Source organism: Choloepus didactylus, chromosome 23, assembly GCF_015220235.1.
Source record: "Choloepus didactylus isolate mChoDid1 chromosome 23, mChoDid1.pri, whole genome shotgun sequence".
In the NCBI taxonomy this organism is placed as follows: domain Eukaryota; kingdom Metazoa; phylum Chordata; class Mammalia; order Pilosa; family Megalonychidae; genus Choloepus; species Choloepus didactylus.
Genome location: NC_051329.1, coordinates 13,378,386 through 13,395,278, shown reverse-complemented (window position 1 = coordinate 13,395,278; position 16,893 = coordinate 13,378,386). Strand labels below are relative to the sequence as shown.

The window sequence follows — 16,893 nt, the reverse complement described above, 5'->3', positions numbered from 1 at the left end:
GGCACTGAGCCAGGTGGTGTAAACTTGAGGTGGGGCTGATTTGGGCTCCCATCGTCTCCCTGAGAGGTGTGCTTAGGGTGCACTGTAGGAAGGGCCCCCTCCAGGGAAACCATCCCCCTGCGGGGTCTTAACTATTTAGAGGGACCCCCCACCCCCACCCGGTGACAGTCACAGGGGCGTTTTCTGGGCAAGAGAAAGGCCTTGGGGGTTTATGGGAATTTATAAATACCAGCCAGAATCAGGGCAGTTCTCTTTTACATTTAGGTTACTCTTGGCTGGTACAATTCTTTCCATAGAATTTTGAAGGATCCCCTCTGGCATGTGCTTTCTCCATGAAGAGCTGAGATGGGTTTGGGTGGGATGGTTGGGGAGAGGAAGGTCAGCTCAAAATGGTCTCTGGGGCCTTGGCCCCAGTTGGAAAGGCTCTGTCCTCTGCACCAAGGGTTGCAAACGCAGGTGGCCCCGGGCCGGGCAGGCGCACACACTCACCAGAACAAACCTGCAGCACCCGGGCCTTGTCAGCCTGGGGCTGCCCCGTAGGGAGGTGGCCCCAACAATACAGGATCTTCTCTAGTTTTCTTCTTGTGTGTATTGCTTTTAAGAGAGACCAGAAAGCCTTTTTTTATGAGACGTCATGTGCTCATTGAACTTGAATTCACCTCTATAGATCCATTAGTCTGTTTCTCGTACAGTGGAAGACCCTGTGAAATCCCATTTTGTACATGTACAGGGTGTGCTCTTACACTGCTGTGCATGCATGTGTAATATTGCCATGCAGTGTTGTTTCTACAAGGCTATGTGTGCTATGTTTTGTGGGAAACATAAGAGATTTTCCAGGGTAGTTTTGCTAATACGCCCATTTTGCCTTAAGGCACTGAAGTCAGAGCCTGGCTTTAGCTGCAACTGCACCCTGATTCAGAACTTTCTTTAAAGAGTATACAAACTGAACCAAACTCTGTCTGCAAGCCAGACCTGAGGGGCTCACTTTGTCTGAAATGCTTACAAACGATGGAAAGTTCCATGTTTAAAGGTTAAGGGCCACTCATGGCCGGAGAGAAGCTCCGAGCACTGGGTCTCTGTGCCCACCAGCTGCTGCCTGGGCCTTGGCACGAGCAGTTTCACAGAAAAGCCATCCTTTGTACTGGTGCCAGGGAGCCCTCTGCCCGGGGGGCAGTAGGCACCCCCTCCCCAGTGTCCCCCCTCTTCCCTCTGCCGCTTTCCATCAGCAAAGGCTCTTCTCTGTCGAAGGACAAGAGTGCTGCTGGGTATTGCTGAGGGCAGAGGGACGAGCCGTGTTGTCTTTCTCCTCAGGGTCACGTCGTGGATGGCCACAAGCTGGAAGTGAGGATTTCGGAAAGAGCCATCCGGTGAGTCTTCCGTGTCCTGCCCTTTCCTAGGATGGGAATCAGCCTTGGCTGCTGTTGACACTGCCTGCCCTGGGTGGCATCTCATGGACCTTTAAATGTCCTCTCTGTTCAACCCCCCTCACTATTTTGCTCTCTTCCTAATTAAGACAGTGTCACATTTGCCAAGCTCGACACCCATTTCCCTGATGAACTGGGAACCCACCATTCCTTAGGGTAAACATTTTAATGCACACTTATTGTAATAAAAGGAACACGCAGAGCAACGCAAATTACGCTCCTCTTGACAGTCTGAATAAACCAAGGAAGAGCTGCAAGTCGCTGGTGATTTAGATGCATGAGAAGACGCTATAAAACATAGGACTTTTTGCTTTATGGGGTTGTCTTTCTCAGAGCTGGGTAACTGCACCTGGAGACGGCCACTAGTTAATTTGAAAGCGATTCAGTAGGTGTTAGAGAGAGAAGCAGACTAATTTGCCAAATGACCAGTTTCCTGAAGTGGTGGAGATTTTTTTCAGAGTTTTAGTTTTGCCCCTGCTTGTACAGCAAAATGAACTAAGACACTTGAGGTGCTTCAAACAGTGCCTGGTACCTCACAAGTGCCCCATGCAAGCCATTATTATTATTTTCTTTGACGTTATCATCTGCCTGCTGCAGGTGATTAAAATGACCACCTCTTGACGGTCCTAGAGCTGGTTTAAGATGTTTATTTGATGGTTTTCAGCAAGTTGCTCATTTGTTGTGGTCATTCTGCAAATTAGCTGTCAGTGAGTTGACCTGGAGCTGCTGGCTTTTTTTTTCTTCTTTCTCTTTTGTTAATGCTTCTTGGGAATCCAGTGGTGTTTTTCACCCACTACAGCCTGTGCTATGCAGAGCATCCTTAGCAAGAAGAAGGCTATGTGCAGCGAGCACTCTCAAGTCTGCCAGGGGTTCCTCAGTTGTGGTGTAAAAGAGGGAGCACAGGCTTTGAGCCCCACAGCTTTGGGTTCTAACTTTGGAGCTGTGTGACTTTAGGTGGGTCACTTTGCCCGTAAAGTGAAACATGGGTTGTTCTGATTTCTCAAGCGTGTGTGTAAAGCACCTTCCCAGTGTCTGGCACGTGAGCTCTCAGCCCCCAGTAGCGCAGGCAGCCTTGCACAGCCTCACCTTCTAGCCATTATTCATTCAGTCATTCACTTATTCAGCCAAAAATCACTGAAAGCTTGCTGCCTACCATGGTCTCTTCTAGGTACTGGGGATGGAGTTTTCTTGTGGTGTTTCCATTCTGGAGTAAAGTTTGGTAGAACTTTCCGCAGTGATGGAAATGTTCCATGTCTACGCTGTCCAGTATGGGAGCCACTTGTCTCATGTGGCTGTTGAGCACTTAAACGGTGGCTCGTTTAACTGTACTATTTATTGCTGCATAGCAAAATACCCCAAAACATAGCAACTAAAACCAGTGAACTTATTATCTCTTAGTTTCCATGGGTCTGAAATTCAGGAGCAGTTTAGCTGGGTGGTTCTGGCTTGGGGTGTCTCATGAAGTTGCCATCAGGGCGGCTGGGACTTCCATCATCGGAAGTTTGACTGGGACTGGAAGGTCCTCTTCCAAGATGGCACACATACATCACTGTTGGCAGGGGCCTTGGTTCCTCAGCCCCTGGGCCTCTCCATGGGGCTGTTGGGTGTCCTCATAGCACAGCAGCTGCTTTCCCCTGGAGAAAGTGATCCAAGCAGGGCAAAGAGGAAGTCACTGTTATCTTTTATGATACAGACCTAAAAGTCAGATTCCACCACCCTGCTGTTTTCTGTTGGTCACACAGACCCACCCAGGACCAGTGTGGTGGGGGCTGCAGGAGGGGAGGGCCCCAGGGATCGTCTTGGCAGCTGCCTACCACAGCAACTGGGGAACTGAATTTTTAATTTTCGTCAGCCACCTGTGACTCACCGCTACCATATTGGGCAGCACAGCTCTAGAGAGAGGAGATGAACGGTAAGCAGAAAGATGATTATAAAAATGTTAGGTAGCGTGGAAGGCCAGGAAGAAAAACAAAACCAGGTGGAAAAATTACAGACCAGATGAGGGGCGGCAGGAGGTTGCTCTTGCAGTGCAGGTGGGGAGGGCTTCTGCGGAGGTGTTGCAGAGGTTACCCGAAGGAAGGGACTGATAACGATAGTGATGGTAAGTGTGACTGCCCGTCACTTTAGGCTTACCGTGTGGTATGTGCTTTCCTTGTCTTCTCATTCAATCCTCAATCCAGTGAGGTTAGTGCTATTCTTGTGCCCATTTTACAACTGGGGAAACTGAGGCCCAGGGAGGCCAAGTGGCTTGCCCAAGGTCACATAGACGAGAAGTGTGTTAAGCGGCCTAGTTGGCATTAAAATCGGGTTGCTGCCTCACAGCCTTGCTCAGCACCCCCCAGTGCCTCAGGAGAGTGGAAGCTTTCCCTGGGAGGGCAGGTATCCAAGTGAGGGGCTTCTGGATTAGGGACGGCCAGGAGCCCCACACGGAGGGCCTTTTCTCTCCTGGTAAGTGCCTGGCCTGTCTCCGTGGGTAGACACTGCCCCACACCCCTGGGTGTCCTTCTCGGGTATGTGACCAGCCAGGGTCTTTCTGTGCATCCAGAAAAAAAAAGAAACAGGGTATTGGATTTGGTGAGAAGCTGATCCCACCTCCATCGGGGTTTCTTTCCTTAAGTCCCTGCCAGCCCCTGAGTCTCAGCTGAAGGAGAGCAGCCACCCAAGGACGGGACGTGTTAACTGACAGCCCCAGCTGTTTTGGGGGAGAGAGCTTTGTGGTCCGGATCACCGAGGGGAGACTGCCTTCCTCCCCTTTCCTTTCCATCCTCCTGGGCCCAGACTCCTAGGTTCTGTCCTCTGGATGGAAGACAAGCGCCTCATTTCCAGGTGGGAAAGGCCTAGAGTCAGTGTAGGGCAGGAGTAGCTAGTGCTCCAGCTAACCCGAGCCCTTTCCCCTCGACCCTCCAGGCCAGCCATGACATCTGCTCGCAAGAAACAAGTTCCCCGAAAGCAGACAACCTCCAAGATCCTGGTACGGAACATCCCTTTCCAGGCCAACAGCCGGGAGATCCGAGAGCTCTTCAGGTGAGCAACGCTGGATGCGCGGGCGCGTGGAGAATCTGCCGGAGCTTGGGGAAGGTGGCCTTTGGGTCCTGAGTTGTTCGGCTGAAGGCCACGCAGCGGGCTTTGAAAGGTCATCTTTTTGCTGCCTTTGATTTATCGCCCTTGGGCTCAGATGCTGCTCCTGAGAGCAGTATGCAAAAAAAAGTCCCAGCCACCAGGCCTCCTCTGCTCAGAGGTGGACAAGAAGGTACAGTCTGTCTTGTCCCCCTGCATCCACCACCCACGGAGGAGCAGGCATCCCACGGGCCCAAACCAGCAATCTCGCTGCTCTGCCGGAGATTTCCACCGTCAGAGGCAATCCTTGGGGTTAAGCCGGTGGTTCCCCACCTTAGCTGCACATTGAGCTCACCTGGCAATGTGTATAAACATCCCTGATTCTGCAGGTCAGGGGTGGGGCCCAGTCATTGCGATTTTGATAAAAGCCTCTGCCTGGGGGATTATAATGTCCAGCCAGAGTTGGGGACCACCCCCCACCTGCTCTATGAAAAGCCCCTTTTGAAATGAGGGTGCATCACCTGCAGAAATAGTGCTGTCCCCCAGCCCTGGCCACATAGGGGCCAAGCACTCAGCTGTCTCAGGGGCAAGAGTGGACTGGGTGAGGACAGACGGGCTAGGGGGCCATGCAGGAATGCAGCTTTCAAAGGACCAGCTCTTCTGATGTTTTCAAAGAGAAATTGGCAATCTGGAATCTTAGAGGAAATTAGTTGGCACTAACCTACTTTAAAAAAACAAACACTGCAGGACAGTTTGCATGGGGCCGATATAGCCCAAGAGCCACCAGTTTGCAACCCCTGGGCTGGCACATGACAAGCTGTTTGGCTTTTGAGATTAGTGAGGAGTTGCCCAGCACCAAGCTCTGAATGCAAGAAACATTTTGATGAAAGGGCATAAGAGGGAAGTGTTTAAAGCCAGGGCACTTCCTATACATGGGCTGGGTGGTGCAAAGTAAAACTGTCTAGACCTCAGGTGTACAGCAGGTGACATTAGACCCAACTAAGCAAGTTGTTGTGGCTTGGCTAGAGTCTGAGAATACTCTGGGGACCAACACTATCTTGTCCTGCACTTGAGTGACCATTTAGGATCCAGTGTGCTAGTCTTGTTCATGCAACCTATGTTTGTCAAGTTCTAGCACAAAGATCAGGAGAGGTAAGGCCCTTTTAGAATTACCAGTTAGCTTCTTTGCAAGGTAAACTGGGTGCAAAATGAGTCCTATATGTTGGAGATGAGAAAGAATTATCCTTGTGTGAAATCTACCCTCTATGCTTTCACTCAGTGGTTTAAAGAATGGAAAGCTGTTTGGGGAATCCACTTCACAAGTCCTTGTCCCCCTTCTCCCCTCAGATTCTTCTAGATTGTACACTGGCGTATCGTTGGTTCGTAGGCATGGTTAGTCAGGTATTGAGGCAAAGAGGAGGTGGTCCTTGCTGGTCTCTGAGTAAAGGGGCTGTTCTAGTTTGCTAATGCTGCCGTTAAGCAAAATACCAGAAATGGATTGGCTTTTAAAAAGGGGGTTTATTTGGTTGCACAGTTACAGTCTTAAGGCCATAAAGTGTCCAAGGTAAGGCATCATCAGTTGGGTACCTTCACTGGAGGATGGCCAAATGGTGTCCAGAAAATCTCTGTTAGCTGGGAAGGCACGTGGCTGGTATCTGCTCCAGAGTTCCGGTTTCCAAGTGGCTTTCTCCCAGGACTTTACTCCCTAGGCTTCAGCTCCTCAAAAATGTCACTCTTAGTTGCTCTTGGGGCTTTTCTCCTCTCTTAGCTTCTCTGGAGCAAAAGTCTGCTTTCAAAGGCCATCTTCAAAATGTCCAAGTTGCAGCTCCTCTCTCAGCTCTTGTGCGTTCTTCAAAGTGTCCCTCTTGGCTGTAGCAAGCTCACTCCTTCTGTTTGTCAGCTCATTTATATGGCTCCAGTAATTTAATTCAGACCCACCCTGAATGGGTGGGGCAACACCTCCATGGAAATTATCCAACCAGAGTTCTTGTCCACAGTTGATTGAATCACATCTCCATGAAGCACCCAGAGGATTCCAAAATCTAATCAACACTAATATGTCTGTCCACACAGGATTGCATCAAAGATAATGGTATTTGGGGGACATAATACATCAAACTGGCACAGGGGCCTTAGATGTGGTCCCCAGGTCAGCATCGTGGGCGGCACGGACGGCTTGGTGAGCTGGAGTCGCAGGTAGGGGGACGCTCCCCCCCCCCACGCCCAGGTTACATGAGTCAAGTGAGGTACCTAATGTCGTTGTCAGAGGTGCACATCCCTGGCTTCTCACGCCTCTGCTTGTTTGAACACACTTCTGCTTTTTAAAAAGAGTCCAATTTAAGAATTGCCAGATCCTCACGGGCTTCCTAAGAACAGTGCATGTTGATCAGGAAGTAACATCCTGCCGAAATGACAGTTTCACTTGGTTCCGCAGTAGATTTAGGATGACAGTTAGCCAAAGAAACAAAAGACCACCACGGAACGGGAAAAAGCACTTTGTTTGATCTCACGTTATATATTTATTCCTGGAAGACAGGGAATTAGCGTCCACCGAACATAATTACATGCGGTGTCTCTTCTCTCTGCCATTGTTCCAATGGTCGTTTTCACAAGCCCCTGGAAACAGAATCCCCTCTCCGAGGACCTTACTCTGCTTTTGTTGTTGGCACGGGCTGGGGTGTGAGGCAGTTCTGCTCAGCGGGCAGCAGGGGTCGCTGTGAGCCTTCTCAGGGCGACGGAGCCTGTGCAGGGAAAAGCAGAGACAGGATTTCAGACAAAGCCACTGGCCAGCAAAAGTCGTCAGCTAGGGGAAGATTGCCGGTTCCGGGAGCCACCAAGGCCCCTTTGCTGGGCAGGTTATGAGGGCTTGTCCTGCCGGGTGTAATAAAATCCCGGAGTCCTCTTATGGAGTGCTGGCTGCCCGGAGCACCTTCCCCTGCGTTTTCATCCCCTTCCGGCCTCACAGCAGCCTTGTGAGGGAGGGATGCTGTTTTCCCTTTTGCACCCGAAAGGAAACTGAGACTTGGGGAGATAAGGGCTCTTGCCTGGGACTACGCTGCCGAGCCAGCGTTTGCGTTTCCGTTGATGTGACCCGGATCCCTGGCTTCAGCCTGTCATGTCGCTTTCATGACTAGGAGGAGCCTTTGTCCCCCAGCTTGTTGCAGCCAACGGGGTCATCTGGCCCAGGCACTCTGCAAGGCGCTGGTGATCTGCTGTTTCAAGAGAGACGTCTTTAAGTCGTTTGCTCGTGCACTGCTTGTTCACAGACGTGGTTAGTCTCCTCTCCCATGAAACTCGGTGTATGGTGGAGGACCTGGGCCGGGGCAGAGAGCCCCAGCCTGTACCACTGGGGCGTGTAGATGTGAGCACACGACTGTGGGAGAGCATGGCCAGAGTTCTGAGGCCTCTCACTAAGGGCAGCCGCTGGCCCACCCTCTTCAGCACCCTTGAACCTTGATCGGAGCCAGGGCTGACATCTTCCCAGCCCCTGGCAGAGCTTGCCCAGGGCCTCTGCTGTCGGCTGCCAGCCTCCCACCAAGGCCTCGCTGTACCAGCCTCCACCCACCTACACACTCAGCCTTTTTCCTTATTATGTCTGTTTTTCAAGACCTGCCGTCTGTGCCGGGTACTGTGTGACGTGCTTTGCATTAGCAGAAGTCCATTTGCTGCAACATCCCTGTGGGGTAGTCGTCATCGTCTCCATTTCCCTGGGAAGAAACCAGCTCCAGAGCCCGGGTTCCTGCCCGCTCGGGCGGTGGGCCCGACAGCTCGAGCTGGCCCCAGCTCTCCCTCGCGTGGGGCTGTCCCAAGGCAGAGGCTGCAGATTGGCAGGCCCCATTCGGCCCTAGACAGGGTATCTTTGGGCCCAGGCAGCGCTGGGGGTGGGATGGGCTGGGTGAAGTGCCGCACACTTGCCAAGCATGGGATTTCGCATATTACCCAGGTTCTCAGATCTCTTTAAAAAGCAAAAGATCAAGCTCCAGGGCCTGGCTGCCTCCAAGGCCTTGGCCATTTCTCCTTGAGGCAGCTCCTCCCTTGGTTAGGGCTGGTGCTTGTGCTCCCCCAGCTCCTTCCTGTCCCCCTTTGCTCTCTCGGCCGCCCGCTGGCCCTGCCTGGGACTCACAGCTGAAACGGGGGCTGGAAAGCCACTCCTGGCTGTTTGTCCCCTCCTCAGAACCCCACCGGGAAGTGCCCCCGGAGGGTGTAGAAACATTCATAGGGTCCCATACTGCCAGTGTCCACAGACCTAGAAGCTTTGCTTTCAGGTGACGATGGTGACGGCATTCACATTTACAGGTTGGGCAGATTAAGGACACATGAGCTGCAGCCAGCCCGCCTGGGCACATATCCCTGCTCAGCACTCCTGGGCTGTGTGCCCTTGGGCAAGTTACTTGCTCTCTCTGTGCCTCGTTTCCTGATCTGAAAAATGAATCTCTATCTCCATATAACCCACCACCTCAGGGCAGTAGTAAGAACTACACTTAGGGAAGGGTGCCTGGCTCGGAGTGAGCACAGTTAGTGCCCTCTGTAATTGCTGCCGTTTAGAAGGAGGCCTTCAGCTCACCCTCTGCTGGCCCTCCCTGGTTTCCGGCCAGGGCAGCACACAGATCACAGTGCTGAGCTGGCAAAGAGGAGGTGTGAGAGGCGCTGCGAGGTTCGAGAGTTTGCCCACCGACACACTGCTCTGCAGTGGCACTGCCAGGTTTCTCTCGCTCTGGAGCCCACCCCCACCCACAAAATTGCCCCTGAGGCTCAGGGATGTGCACGGAGGGCACCAGCAGAAACGCTGCCTCAGACCGGCCGGGCCAGTGCCTGCAGATGGAGCACTTTCTTCTCCCATCGAGCAGCTTTTCCGTCTTTCTTTTTCCTTCCTAAGAGGCGTGAGCCCCCCTGCTAGGGCTGTGAATGGGGGCGCTCCCCACAGGTGGCTAGAGGCCTTAATTATGCGGCTTGCATCTCCTGTCCCCAGTGCACCTGTGTGTGTGCCTTGCTTCATGGATAGCATCTGTCCGTCCCTCGCCCGCCTGCTCTCATTTCCTCTCGTGGTGACCATGACCATGAATGGCTGCCGAGGACAGTGTGCTCGTTCCTGCCCTCTCCAGGCGCAGGGTCACTGCCAAACAAGCCCTCATTGTCAGCAGGACTTTTCTGAGAACTGCGAGCTCCCTAATCTGCTTTCTGCAGAGACTCAGGGCTGGTTGGGGGTGGGGGGGGGTGCGAGTGGACTTCCTCTTTACCGAGTTCTTAATGAAGAAGCTGCAAACAACCAGCTCCAAGAGCCAGCCCCGGGATCTGAGGGGAGGGGTGACCATGCTCAGCCAAGTTCTGAGTGGGATTAGGGGGAGAAGGGCAAAGGCTGCCACCACACGGGGGGAAGAGCTTGGCCATAGAGGGGAGCCCAGGGGATGGCTGGGGCAGAGGGAGACAGGGAGATGAGATGGGGCCAGGATGAGGACTTGGGGGGTTTTTTAAATGTTCTGTTGATGCATAACATGTACACATATGCAACATACATGCATCAACACACCACATACATATGTGACACGCACGCAGATGTGACATGCAAACAGAAAAGTACGTAGGCCACAAGGACACAGCTTGGTAAATGACACACGTTTGGGACACCTGTGTCACCAGCACTCCAATCAAAGAACAGAACATGCCCAGCCTTGCCCCCTGCCCAGCCCCCCTTCTTGTCACTACCCTTCACCCACCACAGGCAAGCACAGTCCTAAAACCTGAATTAGTTTACCATTTGTACTGTATGTCAGTGGAGACAGATCAGATGCATCCTCTTGAGTCTGGCTTCTTGGTCAACGTTATGACACTGTCGTAGTTTGTCGTTATCATTGCTGTGTAGTATTCCACTGTGGTAGGCCACGATTTATTTATCCATTTTACTGATGGGCACTTGGGAGGTTGGCAGTTTGGGGGCCATTTCAAAGAATGATGCTGTGAACATTCTTGTACGCGTCTTTTGCGCCCACATGTATTTGTTTCTGGAGGGTGTACGTGGCAGAGGCAGATGGTTGGGTCCCAGAGTCTGCATATGCTCAGTTTTGGTGAATTTTGCCAAACAAGTTTCCAAGGTAATTGTACCAATTGACACTTCACCAGCCGTTTATGAGCATCTGGTTGCCCTGCATCCTCATCAACACTTGGTATTATCTTTCTCTTTTTAGGCATTCTGGTGGATGCATAGAGGCATTGCATCGTGCCTTTAATTTCTGTTTTCCTAATGACTGAGGACACCAATGTGTTTTCATGTGTTTATGTGATATTTGGATAGCCTCTTGTGAAAAGCCTGCTCAAGACATTTGCCATATTTTAAAAAAAATTGGGTTGTCTGAATTTTTTGTCTTATTATTTTTTATAAATTGTCTGGTTAGTTTTTATATAATTTTGTATATTCTGGGTATAAGTTCTTTGATGGGTATATGTATTCCACTCTCTCCCAGCCTGTAGCTGTTCACCCTCTTAATGGTGTTCTTTGATGAACAGAGGCACTTAATTTTAATATTGCCATTTTATTGACTTATTTTTTGCTTAATGGTTGGAACTTCTTCTGTCCTGCTTAAAAAAATTTTCATCTACTCCACGTTCCCGTGTTTTCTTCCATGAGCTTTAACCTTTCACATTTAGACATGTGATCCATCTGGCCCTGGTTTTCGTGTGTGGCGTGAGGTAGAGATCAAGGCACGTGTTTTTCCACGTGGCTATTCGATCAACCCTGCATCCTCTATTGTCAAGGCCATCCTTTCCCACTGCTCTGCAGTACTGACTTGATCATAAATCAGGGTGCAGCTTCTGGACTCCGATCTGTCCCATTTGCCTATTTGTCTCTCCTGTGCCAATACCACGCCATCTTAATTCCTGGGGCTCTGTAATAGGCCTTGGTATCCAGTGTCTTTCTTCTTCTCCGTGATCGCCTGGGCAGTCTTGGCGCTTTGCATTTCAGGTCTTTGGATTTTATCCCGTAGCCACTGGAAGGGTGATAGGATCGGACTGGTATTTTTAGGAGGTCTGGGTGAGCAGGGTAGTCTCTTAAGAGGCAAGAGTGGATGTAGGGAGACCAGTGAGAGGTGGTGGGCCTCTGGGCGTGGGTGACAAGGCAGAAGTGGGGTGCAGGGATCAGATTGTAGAGCTGCTAATGGCTCGAATGAGGGGGTCGATGGAGAGAGGATTGGAGGATGACGCCTCTATTTAGGACAGAAGCAACTAGTTGTATGAATGCATATTTGCAGCTGGGACAGTCTGAGGGAAGTCCGGCTTGGGAGGGAGGCAGAGGCACCAAAATGAGTGAGACCCCAGACTCTGCCCTCTGGGCCTCCTTGGGTGTGTCATGCCTCCCAGTGCTTCAGCTGGTGGGGTCCTGTAACTGGACAGGGGTGTGCCCGAGCTGACTTCCAGAGCATGCTCTACCCCGGGGGGGCGCGCCCTCCTCCCCAGACCCTCTGCCCAAATGCTTATCCCCCAGCGATGGGCTCTGTGCACAACCGGAAACAGGCAGCGACTTAGGTTAAATGGAAATGGTTGCTCATTCCTCAAGAGCCCTTGGAGGAGGCAGCCCCCGGCACACAGAGACCCCCGTGGAGGGCAGCAGGAGAGGGTGATCAGCAGGGGCAGGGCTTGTCCCCTGAGCCCCTGGAAGCCTTATCCTCCAACGGCTATTCCTGGGGGGTGACCAGAGAAGAAGGGGGGTTGCTCTGCCCCAGAACATACCAGTGCTGGTAACGGTGGTGCCGATGGCGGGTAACACTGGGGAGAGCGCCGGGTGCTAGGTGTGATGCTGAACACTTTGCACAGATCCTCCCAGCCGCCCTCTCAGGGCGGGGGCCCCCTGTGACTCCGAGAGGGCAGTTGCCTGCCAGAGGGCATCCAGCGGCCCAGCCAGAAACTGCCACCTCACCCTATAGTTCTGTCTGACAATGGAGCCTTAGACTGTGAGTCACCCGTGGCCCCACTCCTGCCATCTCCTAGCCACTCACCGCATTTGCAGCACCATGTTTGAGGGTTACCGTGAACATTCCTATCAGGAACCTTCTGATTGAAAGCCACCTCCCAGCTCCGTGTACATCAGCCAGAAGATAAATGTTTTCTGTATCGATATTCCTTCTTGGTGCGTTCCCCACTGGCGTGAACCGGGCACCCTTGACAAGACCACCTGACATCAGCTCGGTGTCTTACCAAAGGACCCTGCCAGGGCCGGAAGTGCTTTCGTGTTCACTATTTCATTTGTTCCTCCTCCCACCACGCTGGGGAATGCCGCTCACAAATCCAGTGGCTTCCCTGCTAAAACCTTGAGCAAGGTGCAGAGTCGGATTTGCTCTCCCAGCCTCTTTCTTTCTGTGCCACCTTTCCATTAGGAATTCAAGGGATAAAGTCCTGCCCTGTGAGTCCTCCATGCCTTATCCCCACCCACCACCACCAAGATTTTAAAAGTCTGTGGTGTTGATCAAGGCCAGTCGACTGATACTTAGCGTGTGCTTCCCGTAAGCTGAGCACTGTGCCCATTTCCGAGTGTCCATCCCTGCCCTCAGGATAACTGCAGTCTAAGGAGATGATGGGCCCACCAGGGAAGGTAATTATAGTTACAAGGAACTAACTGAAAAATGCCAGGGAATCAGCTCCACCAAGTGGGTGACCCACGTACAGAGACTAGGAGTCCTTGCCAAACATCCTTTATTTGGGAAAGAGATCTGGAGTTCTGGATGGACTCCAGGGATCACAGGAGCCAGCTCTGGGATGTAGCTCCACTGAATGACAAGGTCCAAATCCCGGATGTCCCCCTCTCCCCGCTGTATGCTGAGACCGCATCTTGAATCCAGGTGTTTATTTGGGGCCCCCTGCTTTAGGAGACGGATGGGGCAAGTAGGGCCAGACAGCCTGCAGAAGGAATACCCAAGAGGAGCCTGGAGGGTCAACGTACAGAGGAAGATACCTGTCAGAATGGCTGATGAAAAATGGTGGTAGCCCAAAGTGTGGATGAGGATGTGGAGATGCTGGCTGGTGGGAACGCCACACGGTGCAGCCGCTGTGGGAAAGAGAATCTTTGTTTCTTCCCCTGCCATCCTGCAGCTGCCCTCCTGTGCATTTATCCCAGAGAAATGAAAACTTGGGTTCACACCAGACCTGTGCACACAACCTTCAACTGATGAATGAATATACAAAATGTGGTCTATCTGTACACTAGGATACCGTTCGGCCAAAAAAAGGAGTGAAGTTCTGATAGCTGCTCTGACATGGGTGAACCCTGAATACATTATGCTCGGTGAGCCAAACCAGACACCAAAGGCCACATGTTGTATGATTCCATTTATGTGAAATGTCCCGAACAGGCAGATCAATTGGGTGGGTTCTTAGGGCTGGGGGAATCAGGACGTGATGGCTAAAGGGTCTAGAGTTTCTTTTTGAGGTGGTGAAAATGTTCTTAAAATTGATTTTGGTGATGGTTACACAACTGTGAATATACTAAAAACCACTGGCTCATACACTGTAGATGATGAATTGCATGTTGTATGAATTAAATCTCAGTAAAGCCTGTACCAAAGAAGCAAACAAAGAAACCTGTACACGAATGTCCGTAGACGCTTTATTCGTACTAGTCAAAGACTGTTAACAACCCCAATGGCCTTCAGTGGGTGGATGGTTAAACTGACCGGGGTATGTCCATACCATAAAAAACTTCTCAGCAGTAAAGGGGAATGAATTATTAATACTGGCAACAACCTGTGTGAATCTCCAGCACATCAATGCTGAGTGAAAAGAGCCAATCCCAGAAGGTTACATACTATATATGATCCCATTTATATAACATTCTGGAAACGCCAAAATTATAGAGCAGGAGAACAGCTCCATGGTTGCGACGGTTAGAGACGAGGGAGGCAGGTGGCCCAGTCTATAAAGGGTAAGATCAGGATTATTGGGTTGGAACAGTCTGTGTCTTCACCTTGGTGGTGAGTACACGAACCTACATGTGATAAAATTGCATACAACTAAGTGCCCACGCAGATGAGTGTGTGAAAACTGGGGCTCTATAAATAAAGTCAGTGGGTAGTATTAGTGTCAGTTTCCTGGTTTGTGATATTGTACCATAGCTGTGCAAGCTCTTACCATTGAGGGAAACTGGATCTCTTTGTGTATTATTACTAACAAGTATGTATGAAAACAGTTGTCTCAAAATAATAAATTTTTTTTAAAAAAGAATATCCTGATCCATAACAGATTAGAAAAGGTTGTTCCCTGCAGTAGTGAGAACTCACTACTAGTGAGGGCTAGGGTGACTGTTAAGGATGCTGTGGAGAGGCCAGGCCCACCCTTCTACCCTGTTAGCAGTAGAGTCTGCAGTGTCAAAGAAGGAAGAACTCTCCAGACTTTGGGGTCAGCAGCAAATGGTCTGGTTCTTGGTCAGAAGGAAAGTAATTCTAAGCAGCCACTTAGCCATAGCCACAGGGCAAAAAAAGCGGGGAGAGAGAAATTATTCCAATTTTTGTATGCCGAATAAACAGTTTATACACTTTATTACTTAAATCTAGGCTAATTGAACCCAGGGAAATAAAAAGCCTAGCTCAGTAAGTATATTTTCTCTCCCAGGATCTATTTTTATTTAGTAGCATGAACCTGATGCTATTAAGCTTCAGTTGTTTGCAGTGAGAGGAAATACTGTTTGAGTATCCGCGTCTTTTGGAGAGAGCTAAGAAGCCAGTTTGTAACTTGTTGATCTGCGTCTCTCTGGACACTTGATATTGCAGGTTGGGCTCAAAGCTGTGTTTCTAAATGCATGCATGCCTTCCCTGTTTCAGAATCCTGAGAATACAGCCTTGAGGAATTGGTGGAGGTGATGTTTTCTTCATTTGAAAGGCCTGCTTTGCAGAAAACCTGTTCCAGATCCTGTGCATCTCCTTTTTAGTTTTCTGCTACTTTGTCCAGCAGGGGATGGTCAGAGGCTCTAAGAGTTACTGCTTCTCAAACCAGGACAAGCACTGCTCGCTCAGCTGAGATGCTCAGGTTATCTGAGTTCTTGTTTTTCACACTGTCCTTGTCCCTCAGTCATTAGGAGTTTGCCGTCAGCTTGGAAGGGAGCCAGTGTGATTTTCTGAGTGAGAAGAACGCTAACCAGGGAGTCAGGAGGCCTGAATTCTGGCCCCAGCTCTGCCTCACACCAGCTGTGTGACCTGGGGTGGTTCTGTGTCTTCTCAGGGTCACCGTTTGTCAAATGAGTCAGTGAAGGGGTTGGGTGAGGCCAGCCATTGCAGATAGCTTCTGCCTTCCAGCCAGGACAAACTCCTTGGGCCTGGCTACCTGGAATCGTGCACTAGGTGATTGTGAGGTTGTGTCTGGACTCTGTGGGAGATGGCTTCGTAATTGATTAGTGATGCCTGCACAGACCTGGGAGCAGCATCAGTGCTGGGTAAGTGGCTGCAGGAATTCTCCTAAGAATACAGTGTCTGTCGGCCATGAGGCCCTCTCCTAATTGCCAGGCCAATGTGGCTAGCACATTTTCATTTCTCTCTCCAGGTAAAGCAGTCCCAAACCTGGGCTGATATGGAAGCCTCCTTAGTTTTCCCCTTAAAAAAAAAAAAAAACCAGTAATAACCCTGAGAGTTGAGAAGGGTTTTTCCTTTTAATAGTCCTTTTCTTTCTTCCTTCCTTTGACTGAAATTTCCCCAACTTCGTCTTCTGTTGCAGCCAACATTTTCTTTCCATCCACACGTAGGCTGATCCCAGAGTAGGGGACAAAAGCTCAGGCAGTGAAATGGGCCGCCGGGGGGGAGGATGTGCCGGTCCCCAGGGGTAGGGCGACACTGTGCTCCCTCATCCCTTCCCTGCAGTTGGAAGGCGTCTCTGCAGCGTGCTCTAACCTTGCTTTCACACCTCCTCTCCCTCCATTCAGTGCCTTTTCAGTTACAAGGTCTCTGCGCTTTGTCTGGGCTTGCTCGGAGGGCCGCAGTCGGCTCATTGTTGGAGCTGATAATTGTGCGCCGAGTCTCCCAGCATCCTGGGTGCTGAAAAGCAGCGGGGAGCCCCACGATATCTTGGGAGGCTTCTGAGTGGGGGAGCAGCCTCTATCTCCTCACATGTCTCAGAGCTTTCTACGGGAAAGGGTCTCAGCACACTGCTTTTTATTTAAGAAATAACCCATCGGTTTAGCAAATATTTACCAAGCATCTATAATGAGGCTGGCAGGGCTGCACCAGGTGCTAGGTTACAGAAACAAACGTGAACTCCATGCAGGGGAGACTATCTGGGTTGAGATGGGAGTGGAGACGAGGTTCACTCCATTAAAACCTCGGAGACTAGCGGCCAGGTCTTACAGGACATTTCCTGCTATCTTAGTGATCTTGATCTGGTTACTTAATCTCTCTGGGACGCTGTGTGCCTCTCTAAAATGGCAAGATTAGCAGCCAGTCTG

The 16,893-nt window shown here is 50.9% G+C and overlaps 1 protein-coding gene across 2 annotated transcripts in view; it reads left to right on the top strand.

Annotated features, from left to right (window-relative positions):
• Window positions 1–16,893, top strand: part of RBM19 (RNA binding motif protein 19) — a 149,023-nt gene that overhangs the window by 47,232 nt on the left and 84,898 nt on the right. For both annotated transcript variants that reach the window (XM_037816979.1, XM_037816980.1), the window contains exons 20-21: window positions 1,312–1,367; window positions 4,332–4,448. In XM_037816979.1, coding sequence (XP_037672907.1) covers window positions 1,312–1,367; window positions 4,332–4,448 — 173 coding nt within the window. The remainder of the gene's footprint in view (window positions 1–1,311; window positions 1,368–4,331; window positions 4,449–16,893) is intronic.